This window comes from Equus quagga, chromosome 7 (genome assembly GCF_021613505.1).
Source record: "Equus quagga isolate Etosha38 chromosome 7, UCLA_HA_Equagga_1.0, whole genome shotgun sequence".
Classification (NCBI taxonomy): Eukaryota; Metazoa; Chordata; class Mammalia; order Perissodactyla; family Equidae; genus Equus; species Equus quagga.
Genome location: NC_060273.1, coordinates 47,564,573 through 47,581,913, shown reverse-complemented (window position 1 = coordinate 47,581,913; position 17,341 = coordinate 47,564,573). Strand labels below are relative to the sequence as shown.

The 17,341-nt window shown below is 59.7% G+C and overlaps 1 protein-coding gene across 2 annotated transcripts in view; it reads left to right on the top strand.

The window, feature by feature from the left end:
• Positions 1-255: 255 nt before the first annotated feature.
• The window catches only part of UNC5A (unc-5 netrin receptor A), a 61,042-nt gene continuing 43,956 nt past the window's right edge, over positions 256-17,341 (top strand). For both annotated transcript variants that reach the window (XM_046665240.1, XM_046665239.1), the window contains exon 1: positions 256-533. In XM_046665240.1, coding sequence (XP_046521196.1) covers positions 464-533 — 70 coding nt within the window. In that variant the 5' untranslated portion in view covers positions 256-463. The remainder of the gene's footprint in view (positions 534-17,341) is intronic.

Sequence of the window (17,341 nt, the reverse complement as noted above, 5' to 3'; positions counted from 1 at the left end):
GGGAGGCCTCCCCGCCCACCACCCCAGCCCCTCCCCGAGGGAGCCTCGAGCATCGCCGGAAGGGATCCCCAGAGCTGGCCGTGGCCCTTGCACGCGGCGCGGGGCGGCCTGGCCCCTCCTTCCTCCCCCCCCCCCCGCCCCTCCTGGCCGCCGCCCCGCTCCGGTGCTCCAGTCCGGGTTTTGCGGCGCCCGCCGGCCCGCTCCCCGGCTGCGGGCTCCGCGCGGCGGCTGGCTCGGTGCGCGGCGCGGCTGGCGCTGCGCTCCGCCCCGGCTGCATTGCTGCGCTCCCGGTGCCCAGGGGAGGCACGCGCCGCCTGCGCCCCGCAGCCGGCCGCCCGGAGGCAGCGCAGTCCGCTGGCATGGGCCCCGGGGGCGCCCCGGGCTGGGGCTCTGGGCCGAGGCGCTGAAAGCCGCCCTCCCGCCCGCGGGGCCCCGCGCCCAGCCCGCTCACCCGCCCGCGGCCATGGCCGTCCGGCCCGGCCTGTGGCCAGCGCTCCTGGGCATAGTCCTCACCGCCTGGCTCCGCGGCTCGGGTGAGTCACGCGCGCGCTCTGGGGAGGCTTGTGGGGGACTGTGCGCGTGAACGCTTGCTGCTCTAGGGGGTTCTTGACCCGCGCTGCCGGATCGGCTGGGAGCCCCCCGAGGCCAAACTTTGCGAGGCGGGACGCGGGGGCCGCCCCTAGCTGCTGCGCAGCTTCCCCGCGCGCTTCCCCGGAAGCCTGGGTTCTGCCAAGTCCAAGAGCAGCTGTTAGCGCGCGGGGCTGGCGAGTGTAGACACCCCACGCCTCGGGGGGGGGGGAAGTTTGCTGGCTGCCGGGCCCCAGAACAGGGTCGGGGGGTTGAATCAACTCCCAGGGAGCCTGACTTTAAGGGTCACAGATTGGAGGGTGTTGACCACATCCCAGTGTCCAGGAGATCGAGGAGGGGGGTTGAGACCCCTCTTCCTGGTATCCGTATCTGCCCCAAACAGCTACTCACAATTCCCAGCTTGGCACCTGGCCTCTGCCCACGTTCGGAACACAGTGTCCTCCTCTGTCCCCGCCGCACACGCTCGCACACGCACACACTCAGGCGTGGAGGCGCATACAGCAGCCCCCAGCCCTTGCAGCCCGCACAAAGCGCCGCGGCCCCTGGCCCGGGCTGTAGCTCCTGGCGATGGCTGCTGGCCTCCTTGGTGCATGGGGGCCAGAGTTGTGCGCGCCGGGTCGCACTTCCCCGTCTCCTTTTCACTGCACAGCCCTCCTTCCTTCCCTTCTTGTCCCGTCAACCACCCTAATCAGCCCGGTAACTCAGCCCTCAGCCCACCTCCCTTGGGGGTGGGGGACAGTTCCCCTGCATCCTTTGTCTGATCTCCCTGAGCTTCCACCTAGGCTGAGCTGTTGGGGCCTCCTGATCTCTGCCCACCCCCCCTCCCCCAACTATGCTCTTAGCAGAGCTGAGCTTATGTGAGTATGGGGGGGGGGGGGGGTGAGGGGTATTTGTGTGATCAAGGGGTTATGGGGCTTGCCCTAGCAATTCTTGACTCTTGCTGCCCTGAGAACCTGGGGGGGTGCCCCCCACCCTGGCCGGGCCATTGTTGATCCCAGGAGTGTCAGAAGGGACTGTTGGAGTTCCTAAGATGCAAAGCCAGACTGATCGGAGATCAATGAGTGAGAGCTCAGAGACCAGCCCAATGATTGAGGCTGATGGCTGTTTCTTTAAAGGGTCTCTGCGTAGCACATGCTGCACCCACCACTGCCTGGCCACACTCCCCATCCTGCCCCTTCAGTCCTCCCTCTGTCTCCCTTCTCCATCACCCCATCAGCCCCTCAAATCCTTACTTTACAAACCCTTCTGCCCCATGACCTCCCCTTCTAATCCTGACCGAGCTGGGAGGCTGCACTGCCGTTGGGTATGTGTTCATATTGCATACATGTGTGTGTTAGGAGTGTGTGTGCAACACTCAGGGGGTGTGGGTTGCACCCCTGACCATGGCGAGCTGGGGGTGTTCATGTTCCTCACAAGGGTAGTGTCGCCAGATACCAAGTAGGAGCCCAGGAAATGTTTACTGAGTCAGATATGTGTGAGAGGGCTGTGTGGTCATATCTGCATGTTGCCCACGTGAGCACGTGAGGGCTGTGGGTTGGTATGTGTGCCCTGGTGATGATGGGAGCTGGCAGTGTGCGCAGCATTCGTATGTGTGTGGCCAGATGAGCGTGTCTGACAACTGGCCTGCCACATGTGTGTGGCGGTTGTGAGCAGTTGCACAGGTGAGCATGTGTAGATGAGAGGCTGATAAGTGCCGGTGAGTCAGGGCACTGCAGCCTGGGGGGTGCCACATGGATCCCTCAGGAGGCCGTAGAGTGGGGGAACCACATCCTGAGTGGTGGGGCCCCTGTCGGGGCCTGGGCCAAGGCTGCCCGGGGAGCCAGTGCTGCAGGGCTGCCCTAGAGCGTAGCCTGCCTCCGGGCATCCCCTCTCAGGCCTGTGGGAGGAGCTGCTGAAGGACGTGGAGGGGCCCTTCTCTCGGCTGAGGCCCTTTGCTGCTGTCTTGCTCAGGCTCTGGGCACACGTGCCCAGGCAGGCTGGCCCTGCCGTGACCCCGGCTCCTCCCGCACCGCCCATCAACTCCTCAGCACCAGCAGCTAGTGAAAAATGTGTGTGTGAGCGGCTGAGGGAGGGATGGCCAGTCAGGCAGCAGGGGGCGCTGGGGGCCAGCACCACTGCAGCCTCCAGGTCCCCCAGCCAAGCGCCCACCTTCAGTCACTGCCTAACACAAAAGCCTGTCCCTTCAGCACGCTCACCCAGGTAGACCCCTCTCTGTGTCTCCGCACACAAGGACCCACCTGTCTCACAGGATTTTCCCATTCATACCCAGTCACGTGGCTGGCACCTGCCTCCCCACCCCTGTGGGCCGCATACATCTGTCAGTCTCCCAGTCACACAGATGGCTGCACTCCTTGGAGGAGGGGCCCATGGAACCTGGCTCTCCTGGAAGGTGGGCTGAGGGGCACCACGCGGTGGCATTGCCCATGCTGACCCTGACAATCTATCCTGGTAGCCTCTTTCTCCGGCCCCACCCCCATCCTCAGGGCTGGTCCTGGACCCCTCTGTCCACCTCCACTCCAAGACTGGAACAGTTGGTTTGTGGGGGAGGGTGTCTTGATTCTTTAGGGCTAAGAGATACCCTGCTCTCACTCACTCTGCCTTGGGTATGGGGTGGGCTGAGTTTGGAGTCCCCCAACTGTCCCCAGGAGAGGGCTGGTCCTCTGATTGGCCTGCCTGCTCCCACTTGCCTGTGTTGGGAGGGGCTTCCTTCAGGAGCCTGGGATTGACACTGACCCAGGTACCACAGCCCCAACCAAGAGCCCCTGACCTGGTTTCTAGGAGCAGCCAACTTGGGCCTCAGCCACAGACTAGGGGCCTCTCCAGTCTTACACCCCTTCCTGGGCCCTTTCTGAGCCCCAGACCTGCAGACTCAAGCCATGTAGTCTCAAAGGCAGCAGCTGCCCTAAGCTCGGGGTAGGGGACCACTTCTCTAGGCGAAGGCCCCGGTGCTGGGCTTCGCGGCCACCTGGGAACACGTGTGTCCACATACACACATGCCTGTGCCTGCTCATTCCAGGCCCTCCCTCTCCTGCCCCCTCCTCCTAGAGCCCTGCCAGTCCCCCACCTTATTCCCCCAGCTCAGGGCTAAGAACCTTATAGTCCCTCTTGGCTCTCCCTTCTCCTTCACGCTTCATGTCTAATCTGTCACTAAGTCCTCCAGCTCAGCCCTACTTGTGACACTGCTCTTGCCCCTCTCCTCCTTTTTTGCTCCTCCTCCAGCCCCTTTCTCCCTCACCCTTTTCACCTGGACCAGTGCGGTGGCCACCACCACTCCTCCCCCTCCTGTGCCTCCTCCACTTAGACTAATGCCCCTGGTGCCCAGGGGGGAACCCCGCTAGGAAGCCTTCTGTGGCTCCCCAGTACCAGCAGGTAGAGTCCAGCCCCAAGCCTGGGGCCCTCAGGGAAGCATTGCCACCTTCACTGGGCTGACCTCTGCGGAAGGGGCGTCCTCCTGGCTTTGACTGCCGGTGGGCCAAGCATCCACACCCCAACACAGGCTCTGGCTTCCGCACTCTAGCTCCCTTGCCTTGCAGAACCTGGAGCCCGTGGCCCTGCCAGCCATGCTGCCCGCCACACCCCAACTTCCTCAGCTCTATCCAGACCTAGGCCAAGCCCCCTGCTGCTGCCAATCTCCACCCTGCTTATCTCAGCCTCCAGCTTCAATCCAGCCCCTCTAGGAGGCCTCCCCAGCTCCTCCCAGGGCCTGTGCAGGGGCTGTGGCACACCAATGAGCCTTGAGTGGCGACAGGACAGAGGTACTGATTGCTGGGCCCTGCAGAGGCACGTGGGGCCTGGGGCAGCTGCTAGAGGCCTCTAGCCCAAGTCACCTCTTCCTCGTTCTCGCCAGGGCTTCCCACAAGTACTGCCATTGTCTCTGTAACTCTGCTTTCAGCCCCCAGCATGCCCCGAGTCCCAGCCAGTCAAGTGCTGCCTTTTTCTATTTCCTCCGCTTGAGTTTGGGTTCTCCGGCTGGGCAAGGGGAACTTACTCTGCGCCCCTTGGCAGCCGTCCCCATCCCTGACCCCAAACACAGTCTGCCCTGCTCCAGGGAGGCTGTCCGGGGTGGAGCTGAGCAAGCTGAAGCCCCACCCACAGACAGCAAACCAGCTCCCATGAGCTTATGTGTTGTGGGCCCCACACAGGTCATATGTCCATGTCTGTTGCATAGGAACCTCCCTGCCCACCTCCATCCCTCCCAGGCATTGATGTTCCAGGATGGGCATCTTCTCATGTGAATTATTTCACTTTGGGCCCCAGACCTGCAGGCACAAGCCCCTGGAAGGTGGGGCTGAAGGGCACCAAGCTGTGGCACTGCCCTTCCTGACCCCGACAGTCTGTCCTGGGGCTTCTTTCTCAGGCTCCACCCCGTCTTCTGGGCTGGACTTGGCACACAGACTTGGCCTACTCTGTGCTGCACCTACTGGAGGCTCCTGGTTCCTGAGACTGAACCCCAGGAGAGCCTGGCCCCTGGGCCCCAACCATCCTTGCCACCCAGATGGGCACTCAGCTTCCTGCGATCAGTTCCACCCACCCACCCCTTCATTCCTCGTCTCCTCCATGGGAGTGGCATCGAAGGGTCCACCGCCCTGTGGGGCGCCTCGGGCTTCTCTTCCTGTCAGGCGGAGCAGAAAGGGCAGGAGGTTTGAGGAAGACAGGACTGGGTCTCCAAGCCATCTGACCTTGGCCGAGTTACTTTTACGCCCCAGCCTGATTCTACCCCTGTAGGATGGGGTCAGTTCTGTTTCCTGGGACGACAGTAAGGAGCTGATGGGCGACTCAGAGAGACTGCCCTGGTGGGCTCTGACATGGAGCAGGTGCCTGTGGCGTGTCTGTCTCCTGCCTCCATTTTCCGGGCATTTGAAGGGGCATGAGTTAGCACAGGTTGGTGCTTAAGCTGCTTCAGGGCCTAAGCCCAGACAGAGGAGAAGAGGGGGTCTCAGTGTGAGCAGCTCCCCTTCTCGCTGCTCCAGCCTCTGGCAGGAGTCGGTGCGTCTCGTTGGAAGAAGCCTGAGGCCCCCATCCACTCGCATCGCCCCCTGCAGGGCCCTGGGCCTGATTCAGACATCGATGCCTCCAGTGTTCAAAGAGTTTTGTTTGGGAGTTCTGTGAAGATGATGATTTGGGCTCAGCTTGTCCTGGAGCTGTGTGCTGATGGTTAGCACTGGCACACAGAACGTGGCAGCAAAGGGGAGGGGGACCCTGGATGGAACTCAATTCTAGTCCTGACTCTGCCGTTTGGTGGCTGTGTGTTCTTGGACAAATCACCCTCTTTGGGCTGTTTGCCTCTTTGTATACTAAAGGATTGGGCTTGATGATTCTATTGGGGCAGAGGCTGGTGCCCAGGGAGGCTGCCTTGGACATGCATTCAGCAACAGGTTCCCCTAGGTTCCCCTCACACTTGCCCAGCACCTGCCAAAGCTGCCAGCCACTCGGCAGCAGCTGCCTGCGTTGCCTTGGAGCCAGGTGGCTGTGAGGCAGAGGTGGGAGTTGTGAGTCCTAGCACCCAAGCCAGGAAGCAGGGTGAGCTTTAGCTGGTGAACACACCCCATGGCCTTCTCTGGACCCTCAGAAGATCAGAGCGCCAGTGCCTGAGGCCCGCCTTCTTCCCAGGCACTGACGCCAGATGCCGCAGGCTGCCTGCCCTGGAGCCGGAACCCCATGCAGGTGGAGCAGGTGGTGGAATGGTGGAGTTGGCAGGCTCTGTGGTCCGGGTTTGGACCAAGGCTGGGATTGAGTGAGGCAAGGGAGGTGCCTAGGGTGCAAAATATGGGCGGCGCAAGTGCAGGGTCAGCCCTGAGAGTGAGTGCTGCGCCTCAGCCTGCTCTTGGCCATGGATCCAGCTCCTCCCTGCTCTTCTGAAGTTTCTGGGTCTCTAAAATGGAGTCATAAAAGGACCTACCTCACAGGCTGCTGTGCAGATTAGGCAGACTGATGCAGTTCAGTCCTGGCACACAGTAGGCACTTGATAAATGTTAGCACTTGACAGTGATGGATATGGCAGAGGGCACTGTTCCCGTCCTCTCCTTGGAAGAGTCCTTGGTGCCATCTTTGTGGGAGAGGCTGCAGCTGGGGGGCCAGGTGGGAGAGCAGGGGCCTGAGGGGAGGCCTCCATTTGGGAATGGGGGACAGGCCTGGCGTCTCTTCTCTGCCCACTTTGACGCCCAGGGGCAGGGCATACAGAAGTCCCCCGCCCCTCCCCCTTTAGGAGTGGTTGTTGGCCGGCCCATCCTAGTCCCCGGTGAGATGGGGGTGAGGGGGAGACTCACAGAGATCAGGAGAGGCCTGAGCGCAGTGCTCATCCCCAGAGCAGACCACACGGGGCAAGTCTTAGGTCCCACTTAGATGAGGGAGGGGGCCATGGTGAGAGCAACGAGGGCCAACGTCCTGTTGGGTGAGTCCCCCAGAGCCAGGCCCTTCCCATCCCCGGATGTCAGAGCTGTGTCCGACTGGAAGGCTCAGGGTCACCTTGAGCTCCAGGAAAATATGTGGCTGAGATTTGGGTAGGGGGAGTCAGTCGATTGCCTGAGCCTGAGGGACAGCTGCAGGGCCCCTGGGGAGGGAGCTCTGGACCCTATATGCCACTTCTGCCCTATACCCCCCAGCCAGAGTGGCCAGTGGGACTTCCCATGCCCCTACCCCAGCACGTCCACCTGAGAGCCTGCAGGGGAGTGCAGCTCCAGCTAGACCATACCTCCTCCTATTTGGGGTGGAGACCAAACGGATTTGAGGGGCTGTTGGGTTTTCCCACGCCGGCATCTTTCCAGCCCCCCCTCCCAAAAAGGGTCCCCAGCACAGGCAGGTAGGAGTGCTTCCTTTAGCCTCCCTGGCGTGACTACATCCTACCTCCTCCCCAAAACAACCCCCACCCGTCCTCCTCGTAGCTTGGTCGGCGGGGGTCACGGGCTAGAGGCAGGCCTCCGGCCAGGCGAGCTTCGGGACACGTGAGCGGCGGTGGGGCGGCAGGGACCCGAGCCAATGGGAGCCCGAGCCCAGGGGACGGGCAATTAGCAGCCGCGCCCGCCGGGGCTCCGGGGAGGGCGCCCCCGCGGGCGTCCAGGGGAAGCGAGCGCTGCGCGTGCTGCCCGCCGCCCTGCCCGCGCCGGCGCTGGGAACGAACGCGCGGCCGCGCGGGAAGGGGCGGGCTCCCTCCGCCCGCCAGCCCGCCCGCGGCCGCCCGCCGGATTAGCGGCTCTTTGTTCGGGCCTGTTAACAAGTTCCTGGCTGAGCGCTCGGCTGCCGCCCGGGGAGCGGCCGTCCAGCCTCCGGGCACCGCGGCTCGCGGCCTCCCCCGCCCCCACCGCCTTCCCCGGGACCCGGATCCGCGACTGGCCGGTGGGCACCCCGGCGGCCTGGTGGATGCAGGACTTCCAAGAGCCCCCAGGCTGACCTCGCTGCAGAAGGGAGGAGAGGGTCCTGTTGCTTGGGCACCTCCTGTAGCCCAGGGCCTTCAAGTGCGCGGCTGTCTGGGGTCCCCTCTTACAGATGGGGCAGGGCTGGGCTTCCCGAGGTCCCAGGTGGCCATCCTAGACAGGGCTGGGGTTCCAATCCAGGTCTTTGACACCCAACGGCATCCTCCTTCTGCTAAGAGGAGAGAAACCTAGGGCGGCAAGAGGAGGAGCCTTTGGTGTCTGTAGACTGTCACATTTGTTATTTTTAATTAACTTGGTGGCGGTGGTCACCGTGGCGGTGCTGGGTTTTGCCTGCATCATCTGATTGGAACCTCAAGACAAGCCACAAGGTCGCTGAGGTTAGTCCCATTTATTAGATGAGGACACTGAGGCTCAGGGAAGTGGCAGAACTGGTACCTTGTTACTGTTCAAACTCAGCTCCCCCAACCCACACCGTGGGGTGCAGAACCCTGTCCCATGTGGCCAGTTGTCAGCAGAGCTTTGTCTGGTATCTCGTGGACTTAAAAGGCCATGGGAGAAGGTCGGGGGACCTTGATTCTCTGTGTAGGCCAGTCCCCTCATGCAGGTGGGAAAACCCATATCCCCCTCCACATCCTGCCTCCTGACCCCACCCAGAGTGGGCACTTGCTAAACCTGGGCGGGGCCATCCAGGCCCCAGGACTTTGATGATACAACCCCTCTGGGATTGGCTTTCCAGCTTGCCCAGGGCCACACATCTTCAGGCAGCCGGGACTGTTCACAGCTACTTTCTTAAAATGAAGGGGAATCCTTCCCAGTAAGTTCCCCCAAATGGTTCTTGGCTCTTCCTTCTGGGGCCACACAGGATGGGTCTTCCCCTTTTCAGTTACTTAAGACATCGGCACTTCCTCAGGCCAGGCGCCTGCAGTCCTCTCAGCTGTTCCTCCTGTGGCATGGTTCCCAGCCCCCTCCCTGCCCCCTGCCTCCTTTTACCTGCCTCTAGATGTCAGTCTCAGGAGCTTATCCCACTGGGACACATGCCCCCGCATGGACTAGTGTAGGATACTAAGTGTGTCTGTTGCAAATATTGAAAAACCCAACCCAAACTGGCTTAAGCAAAAAAAAAAAAAGCGGGGGGGGGGGGGGGTTTATTGGCGTATACAACTGAAAGGCCAGGGGTGGCCCTGGCTTCAGGCAGGGTTGGATCCAGGGAGAACAGTGCCACCAGGATGCATCCCTCATCTCTGCTCTTGAGGTGCTGGCACCACTCTCCAACAACCTCTTGCCTCACAGCCCCAAGGTGGCTGCTGGAGCTATCAGAGCTCCATGCGTGGAGGCCCGGTCCGGAGAGAAAAGAGAGAGCATCTCTTCCCTCAGCCATCCAACAAATGTCCCAGTCATTCCTCATTTGTCCGACCCAAGTGCTATGCCATGTGCGCCAGTCCCCACAGCCAGGGTCATGGTCATGCAATTTAGCTTGGCCCTGAACCGCTTATGCCGCTGTCCTGTTATGCAGGCTGTTGGCCACCACTCGCAGCTTCTTGTCCACTGAGAAGGGATGGGCACATGGTCCTCAGATTTAACCAGGATGTCATCAATATATTTCACCCGAGTATTTAATAACAATGCTGAATAGCACCAGGGACCAGCCTGAGGCTCAGAGGTAAAGATCCAAGTCTGGATCAACGCTAGCTTTTTAATCAGCTGTGTTAGAGGACACTGCTGGCCACCCAACAGGTTTTGCATTCCCTTAAATGTGCTGTCATCTGGTTCATATATCTCTGTTTACTGATCCTGAGATATTTTATCAGGTGCCTGGCTGAAACCCACACACACTGTTCCCAGGCTGGCCCTGAGCTCCCAGGACAGTAACCCTATAGTAGGGAAAGCTGGCCTGGCGTGACAGGCCGTGGGGGTCCCAGCGTGTCTCTCAGTGTCCCTGCTTCCCTTGTTCATCTGTGGCTGACCGAGAGCGCTACCAGAGCCGGGCCTGGGGTTTGCATCAGCCTCTCCAAGCTGTGGCTCTTCCAGTGGACGTTTGTTGTGTTTTGTATCTGTCCGGCTTCCGTTCCAGTCCCACCAGGACCCCATGACCATGACCTCTCCCCTTGCGTATAGTCTTAATGAGTGTCTTAGGGAGCCCCTTCATCTCAGCAGCAGAGCCCAAGTGAGACAGGTAAATGATTTCCCCTGTCTTGGTTCCTCTCCTGCTCCAGAGCCTGCTTTTTAAGCCTCTTTTATTCTCTCAACCCAATTTCTCACCAGTACTTTCATTTTTTGCTTAAAAGTGTGAGAATCAGTGTCTGTTGCTTGCATTCACAGAACCTAACTGGTGCATTCACTGAATCCAACTTTCTTCCCTTTTTGAGAACTGGACCGCAGCTCACGCATCTCCTGCCCCACAGCTGCTCCCGCTCCCACTTTCTCGGGGGCCGGCGGGGGGTTCAGCAGGCCCCTGCCAGGACTGAGGTGTGATTTATCAGGACCAGAGGCCTGAACTCATTCAGAACAGCCGCTTGACCTGTCCTGATCTTGCCTTTTGGTCTCCAGTGCTTTCCTACTACAGTCTGTCCTGCCTCTCCCCTGTGGTGTCCTCAGGTGCACAGTGGTGGGGTCAGCAGGCCCGCCCTGTCCCGTCCTCCTCCTCCAAGCCATCTTGCTCTAGCCCTTCCCACAAGCGTCAGCTGGACCTGAGCTTAGTGTTTCTCACACGGTTCTCCCGCCCATGCCTCTCATCCGAGGCTTTGTCCTTGGTTTCCAGCCATCTGTCCGTGTTGAGTATGTCTGGCCAGAATCTGAGCCTCTCTAGATGTCTTCAGCTGCTCTCACTCTTCTAGAATCTAGCTTCCTCCAGGTCCTTTGGGATCACACAGCCAGAGGTCCATTTTTGAGACCCACCCAGTCCTGCCAAGACCCCTTTCCTTTCAGACCCCTGCTCTCCTGGGGGGCTTATCTTTAGCGTGAATTGCCTGAAGCTCACCACCCATAGGCCGGGACGCCCTTCTGAGGGTGGGCAGCATTCCCTCCCCAGCAGTGACGTGCTGGTGAAGGTTTGACAGTCATCTCTCTGGGAGAGCTCAGGCACAGATCGGCCAATTTCCGTGGTGTAAATACTCCCACCACAGCTTATTTCAAGCTACCAGTGTGATGTCGACTGGCTCGCAAAATGATGGGCCCTCCGAGCCAGGATGAGCTGGCTCCAGCACACTGCTGTTCCCTGGTCACCCCAGCCCTCTGAAGAAGTAGTCACAGGAGAGGAGTGACAAAGGCTTCTTAGGCCTCTGCCTGCAGGACCCATCGACCTCCCCAGGCTTGGAGGGTCTGCTCCCGCGGGCGCCAGGCTCGCTGGTGGGCAGAGGGCTGGGGAGTCCGTTGGGACTAGAGGGTTGTGATCCAGAGCCGGGGCTCTGGAGCTGAGGGTGTGGGTTAGAATCCTAAACCAGCTGACCTTAGACAGGCGATTCCAGCTGTCTGTGCCTCAGTGTCCTCATCCAGCAAATGTGGCTCAGGGAGGGTTCCTGCCTCATAGGGTTGTGAGGACTGAGTGAGTTATTCTGTATGGGGCACTTAGCCCAATCCAGGCCCACAGCGGATGCTCTGTAATCGAGAGCTCATGCTGTGTGGACAGCAGTGTGTATGCTCACTTTTGGCCTCCCTCTGTGACACCCCCCTGCAGTGTGTGTGTGTGGACGTGTGTGTATGTGTGTGTTGGGGGGTGACGCCCACAGAGTCCTTGGCTGACAGCACTGGCAGAGGGCATCAAGGGCAGGACCCTGCCATCTAGAATCTTGGGAAGTGCTCATTTTGGGGTGACGAACTTTCACGAGAGGGCTTGAGAAGGAAGGTTGACGTGGTGAAGGATGACTCACCCAGAGTCACTTGGCCAGGTATGACTCCTGACTGCCTGGAGGCCTGGTGGGTCCCCAGGATACGCAGAGCAGAGAGGTGGCAGAGGCCACAGAGACATTTAAGAGCCCAGATGGGCTGGCCAAGGACAACCCACCTGCCGGCCTATGGCTTCAGGGCTGGTCCATGGCCACCCCCCTTCCTCCACTCCTGAGTTCTGGGGGCCCTGAGGCCAGAGAAGGAGAGGGACTCTGCCTGGGACCTTGGCATGTGGTGGGATTGGGCCCGACAGTGAAGGGAGGGGAAGAAAGTGCAGGCATTCCCTGGTGACAGTGTGGGTACGGGGAGCCAGGAGGCGCAGCCTGGCTGGAGCAGACGGCGCCTGTGGGGGACCAGAGAGCGACAGGGCTGGCTACATCGTTGAGCTGGGGAGTGACAGGCGGTGAGCAGTGTTTAAGGAAGATTAATCTGGCAGCGCATGGAGGATGGATGGGAGCAGGGAGAGGCTGGAGGCAAGGAGACCAGCCAGGAGGCTGCTGCGGTCATCCAGGCAAGAAATGACGAGGCCTCCCTTCCCAGCAAGCAGGCAGTGGGGATGGAGCAAGAGAGATAGATGTGGGAGACATTTGAAAGGAGGAGCCTCTGGATGTTGCATGTGGGGGGTGAGGATGGGGAGGAGGCAAAGATGATTCAGAGCTTTCAAGCCTGGGGAAGTGATGTCAGAGGCAGAAAATGGATGGGGAGCTGTGATGGGGGAGAAGCCGAAAGAGCAAGAGGGCTCCACGGTGCCGTGGGCTGCCCGCGGGGAACTCCACCCCGCCAGGCCCTATCCGGAGCATGGCCATCCATCAGGGCACTTTGGCCACAAGCAACAGAAACTGGCTCTGGGCAAGTTGAGCACAGGGAATGTAACAGAGGGTGGTGAGGGCTGGCAGATGCCATAGGTACTAGAGGGACGGACTTAAAGTCATGTCCTAGGAGAGAAGTCCTCCGAAGGGCAGGGTGGCGACGGGCTGTCCTCTTTAGTTCAGGGCACTGAAGGCAGGAGGGGAGAGTGGGTTTGCTTGTTCTGTGTAGCCCTGGAAGGTAGGGTCAGGACCAGCAAGTAAGAGACACAGGACACCAAGACAGACCTTCCTAACAAGCAGTGACATGGTGGCCTGGCAGGCAGGGAGCGCCCCTTCGGTAGGGCTGTTGAAACATGCCTGTCGGGACCTGTCAGGAAGACTGTGGATAGGTGGCAGGTGGCTTTGGTGAGGCTCTATGGTGAAGGGGAAAGGGTGGGGCTTCGGAACTGACTTGGACTCCTCTCTCAGCCCCACCCTTACTAGTTGGCCTTGAGAAATTTCTTTCCTGTTGGGAACTGGGCTTTCTGAAGAGATGACCCCATCTCGTGGAATCTTGTCATTTCTCTGGTGCCCGTTATTGACTACTCAACACGTGTTCTCACGAGCACAGCACCTCCACCCTTCCTTAGGTGGGCTCCTCCCCAACACCATGTGGTCCGGGTGGGACTGTCAGTCATGGTACCCCCTCCGCTCCCTGGGGGAAAGCACCTGACCAGGCTGGCAAATGCTGGTAGGGGTCCTGGGCACAGTGATTAGTCCAGGCTGGCCACATGACCTGGGCTCAGCCAGTCAGGATCCTTCCCGCAGCTTTTCTCGCCTGGAGGTGGAGGAGCTGCCCTCTCTGCCTCTGGGGTGGGTAGCTGTGAAGATGCCCGCAGGGACGTTGGACCAGTGGCGGCTACTTCCCCATTGTATGGAGAGAGCCTGACTGCAGAGGTGAGTGGGGCCAATGCACAGGAATATCAGAGACAAGCAAAAGGGGGAGATGTCCTGTTGGCCCTGACCCCCGGAGACTCAGGGCTTTGTGACTTTTTTCTCAGTCCTCCAAGCTGCCCCTACAGCCTTCCCAACCCTTGAGCCAAGAACTTCCTGCTTTAGGCTTACGCCAGCTTGGGTTGGGTTTCGGTACCCTGCACCTGAAAGGGCCCTGGCACAGGATCTCAGGAGGAAGACATGATGATGTGGGCAAAGCACCCATCCAGGAGTGGCCAGGTGGCAGTGTGCAGGGCATTCATCCCCCAGGTAGCAGATATAACATTCTGAAAATTAGAGAATTCACGTAAAAGTCCAGGATACAGGTTTCTCTTGAAAAAATCAGATCTGGGCACTGAGAGCCCACTTTCCTGGGTGGGCAGGGGCTGGGACCTGGCTGCCACCTTGGCGGGTACACACCCCCACCACCCCAGGTGTCCTCCACCCCAGGCACCCCCACACCTCTGGGGGCGCCCCCACCACCTCTGCACGCTGAGGCTACATTCCCCACCCCACGCACAGTGTTCAGTGTCTGGTGGGCACCGAGGATGTGTGCAGATGCCTTTTCTCCCCCCCCACCCCTCCCGCTCTAGGAGCCTGTGTTTGCTGCCTTAGATTCCACCTGTTCCATTTGAGGTGGCAGCAGACGGTCAGGTGGAAACGTCTGAAAGATCACTGGAAACCCAGGCCTGGCACTTTGAGATGTAGTGAGGGCAGGAAGTGGAGATGAGAGGCCCATTCATAAGGAGCTGGTCACAGGCACCGTGAGCTGGAATCCCATTCTTAGGGGTGATTGGGGAAAGGCTGTGGCTGAGATGGAAAAGGAAGATCTGGGAGATGATTCTGAGGAAGCCAGAAGGAGGCCAAAGAGAGAGCCGCGGGAGCCAGGGAGGAGTTTAAAGCTTGGAGAAGCAGAGGGAAGCAGCCGCGGGGAAGGCCGCGGGGAGAGGCTGTGCATATGAGGCCTGGAGGACACGCACCACGTGGAGGCTGGGGAGCTGCTGGGGGGCCTGTGCTGGGAAGCGCCACACCAACATCAGAGAGCCGGGAAGAGGTGGGTGGCCAGAGGCCACTTGGAATGTGTAGAGCTGGGACAGAAGGATATTAGAGCTAGAAAAGGCGTGGGTACTCCAAGACTTCAGAGGAGGAGGCCGAGTGCTGGGAGCAGGGGCCGGTCAAGCACCTGTACATGAGCTCTCTCTGCAGGCTCAGACTGAAGTGACCGCCCCACGTCACGGGGGCCGCCACCGCCCCAGCCCCCAGCCCAGCCCCTCTGGGTGCATGTCTGCAGAAGGAGGTGGGGCGGAAGGCCCAGGGCCCCGGGGAGCTTTGAGGGAAGCGGAGAGATGGACTGGGGGACAGGGCCAGGTGAAGACAGGGACACCTCAGTCATTAAATCAGCATTGGTGGAGCACCTAGTGTGTGCTGGGCCACACGTTAGACACTGCGGATACGCAGTGAGCCGGGCGGGTGCTATCTCCCGTGGGAGGAGATGACTGTAAACACATAGGCACGTTCCAGTAATGAGGAAAGATGCTCTTCAGGAGGCGGAAGGCAGGGAAAGAGGGCCACACGACCACGTGGCTGCGAGTGAGCTAGAGGCGGGCAAGTTAGACTGGACAGTCAGGCCCTTCTGAGGAGGCGACATGTGAGCTGAGACTTGAGTGACAGGACGGAGCCAGCCATGGGTGCAGCGGCCGAAAGGTGGTCAGTGAACATCGGCTGTGGTCTGGGCACCAGCAAGTGGGGCGTAGAGTGAAGAGAGAACACAGTGACTTTTCTCTGTGTTCCTTTGTGCATATGCCCCCTCGGGTTCCAGAAAGGCACAGTCAGAGGAGCTGAGCGGTTGAAAGTCCCTCTGAAGGTAGCTCTCGCAGAGCCAACGCGGGTGAGGAAGGAGACACGCAGGTGGGGGTGCCGGACGAGGGAGCCCGGGTCTGGGGCTCAGGGGGCACTCCTCTGCCTGGTCTGGGAAATGGGCAGGATGGCCCAGGTCTGCGCTGTCAGGGAGCCGATCCTGAGGCCTTGAAGTGGGGAGCAGGGGCAGGGGTGAGGGCGGGAAGAGGGAGGGTGTGGGGAGAAGGCAAGACAGGCCACTTACCCTCAGGCGAGGACAGTACCATCCTGCAGTCTCAGTGCCACCATCCCACCACCTCGCAGAATCAGATACCAGCCGTAAGCTGAGCGGAGGGCTGTCAGGTGAAGCGGAGGTTCACCCCCTTCTTGAGCACTTTGGTGCGTATTTGTGTGTGTGTATATTTAACTAGGATGAAATTCATGTAACATAATGTTAACCATTTTAAAGTACACAGTTTAGTGGCATTTAGTAAGTTCACAATGTTGTGCAACCATCACCTCTATCTGGTTCCAAAACATTCTCATCAGCCCCAAAGGAGACCCCCGTTAGGCAGTTACTCCCTCTGCCCCCCGCACACAGCCCTGTTTTTGGTCTCTGGATTTGTCTGTTCTGGGAATTTCCTGAAGGTGGCCTTTTGAGGCTGGCTTCTTTCACTTAGCACGATGCTTTGGAGGGTCATCCATGGTGTAGCTGGTGTCAGCACTTCACTCCTTTCCATGGCCAAGTAACGTTCCACTGTATTCAGAGAGCACGTTTGGTTTCCCGGGTATCATGCATTGATGGACGTTTGGGTGGTCTCCGCCTTCTGGCTGTTGTGAATAACGCGCTTGTGTAAGCACCTCTTCTCAGAGCTCTTGGGTACGTACCTGGGAGGAGTTGCTGGGTCATATGGGAACTCTAGGTTTAATTTTTTGAGGAACCCAAAAAGTGTTTTCCTCAGCAACCATTTTATGTTCCCACCAGCAAGGCGTGAGGGTTCCAGTTTCTCCACATCCTTCTGCTTATTTTTGAAATATTAAATTCTTGCAAAACTTGTTTTTCTCCTCTCTTGGCGCTCCAGCTTCACTGGTGCCTGAATCTGTGTGGAGCCTGCCCCCCAGGCCAGCCAGCCCTGCCTGGTGTGGGTTACCTGGCCAGGATTGGCATCAAAGGGCAGGTCGGGGGAACTGGGGCAGCTGGGGGCACATGGCCCTGCAGGCGGCAGGTGGGCAGGTTGGCTGTCAGGGAAGGAACTGGCCTCTCTCCGCCCTCTGGGACCCTGTTTCCCTCCCCCCTCCCTTCTTGCCCGGTGCATGCCCCTAGCTGGGAGCTGCCCTTCACCACCCCTCTGCACCCCTCTGCTCCGTTTTGTGTGTGCGTCTCATCACCAGGATAAATGTGGCTACAAACAATACGGCGGGCTGGGTGCTAATTTGTCAGACGCAGTGCTCGGCTGTGATTCCGAATACATTAACATTTTCCCATGAAATCATTTCAATTTTTAGTGATTAAGAAGTATTTGTTTTAAAGCATCATGGTGATTTACTGCAGACCTGGGGGGCAGTGGGGGCAAGGATGGGGGAGCCCCCCAGGTATGATGTCATTCGTGGGTACTAGCACAAGCAGAGCTCACGCCAGTCACCACCCCACGCCCACCTGTGCCCACCCATGCCTACCACGGGCTTCCTGGGTATGGGGCTGGGGGTGGCAAGGAGTGGGCAGGTCACAGGACTGGCTGGTGGAGACCGTAGGGTGTATGGGTCCTTGAGGGCACTGGGGCCCAGAAGCCTCAGCCCCCGATCTTCTCCCCTCTTCTCCATGTCATTCAAACCTCACTCAAGTCACCTCAGAGAGGCTCCCCCTGGCCCCTAACTTGAAGTAGC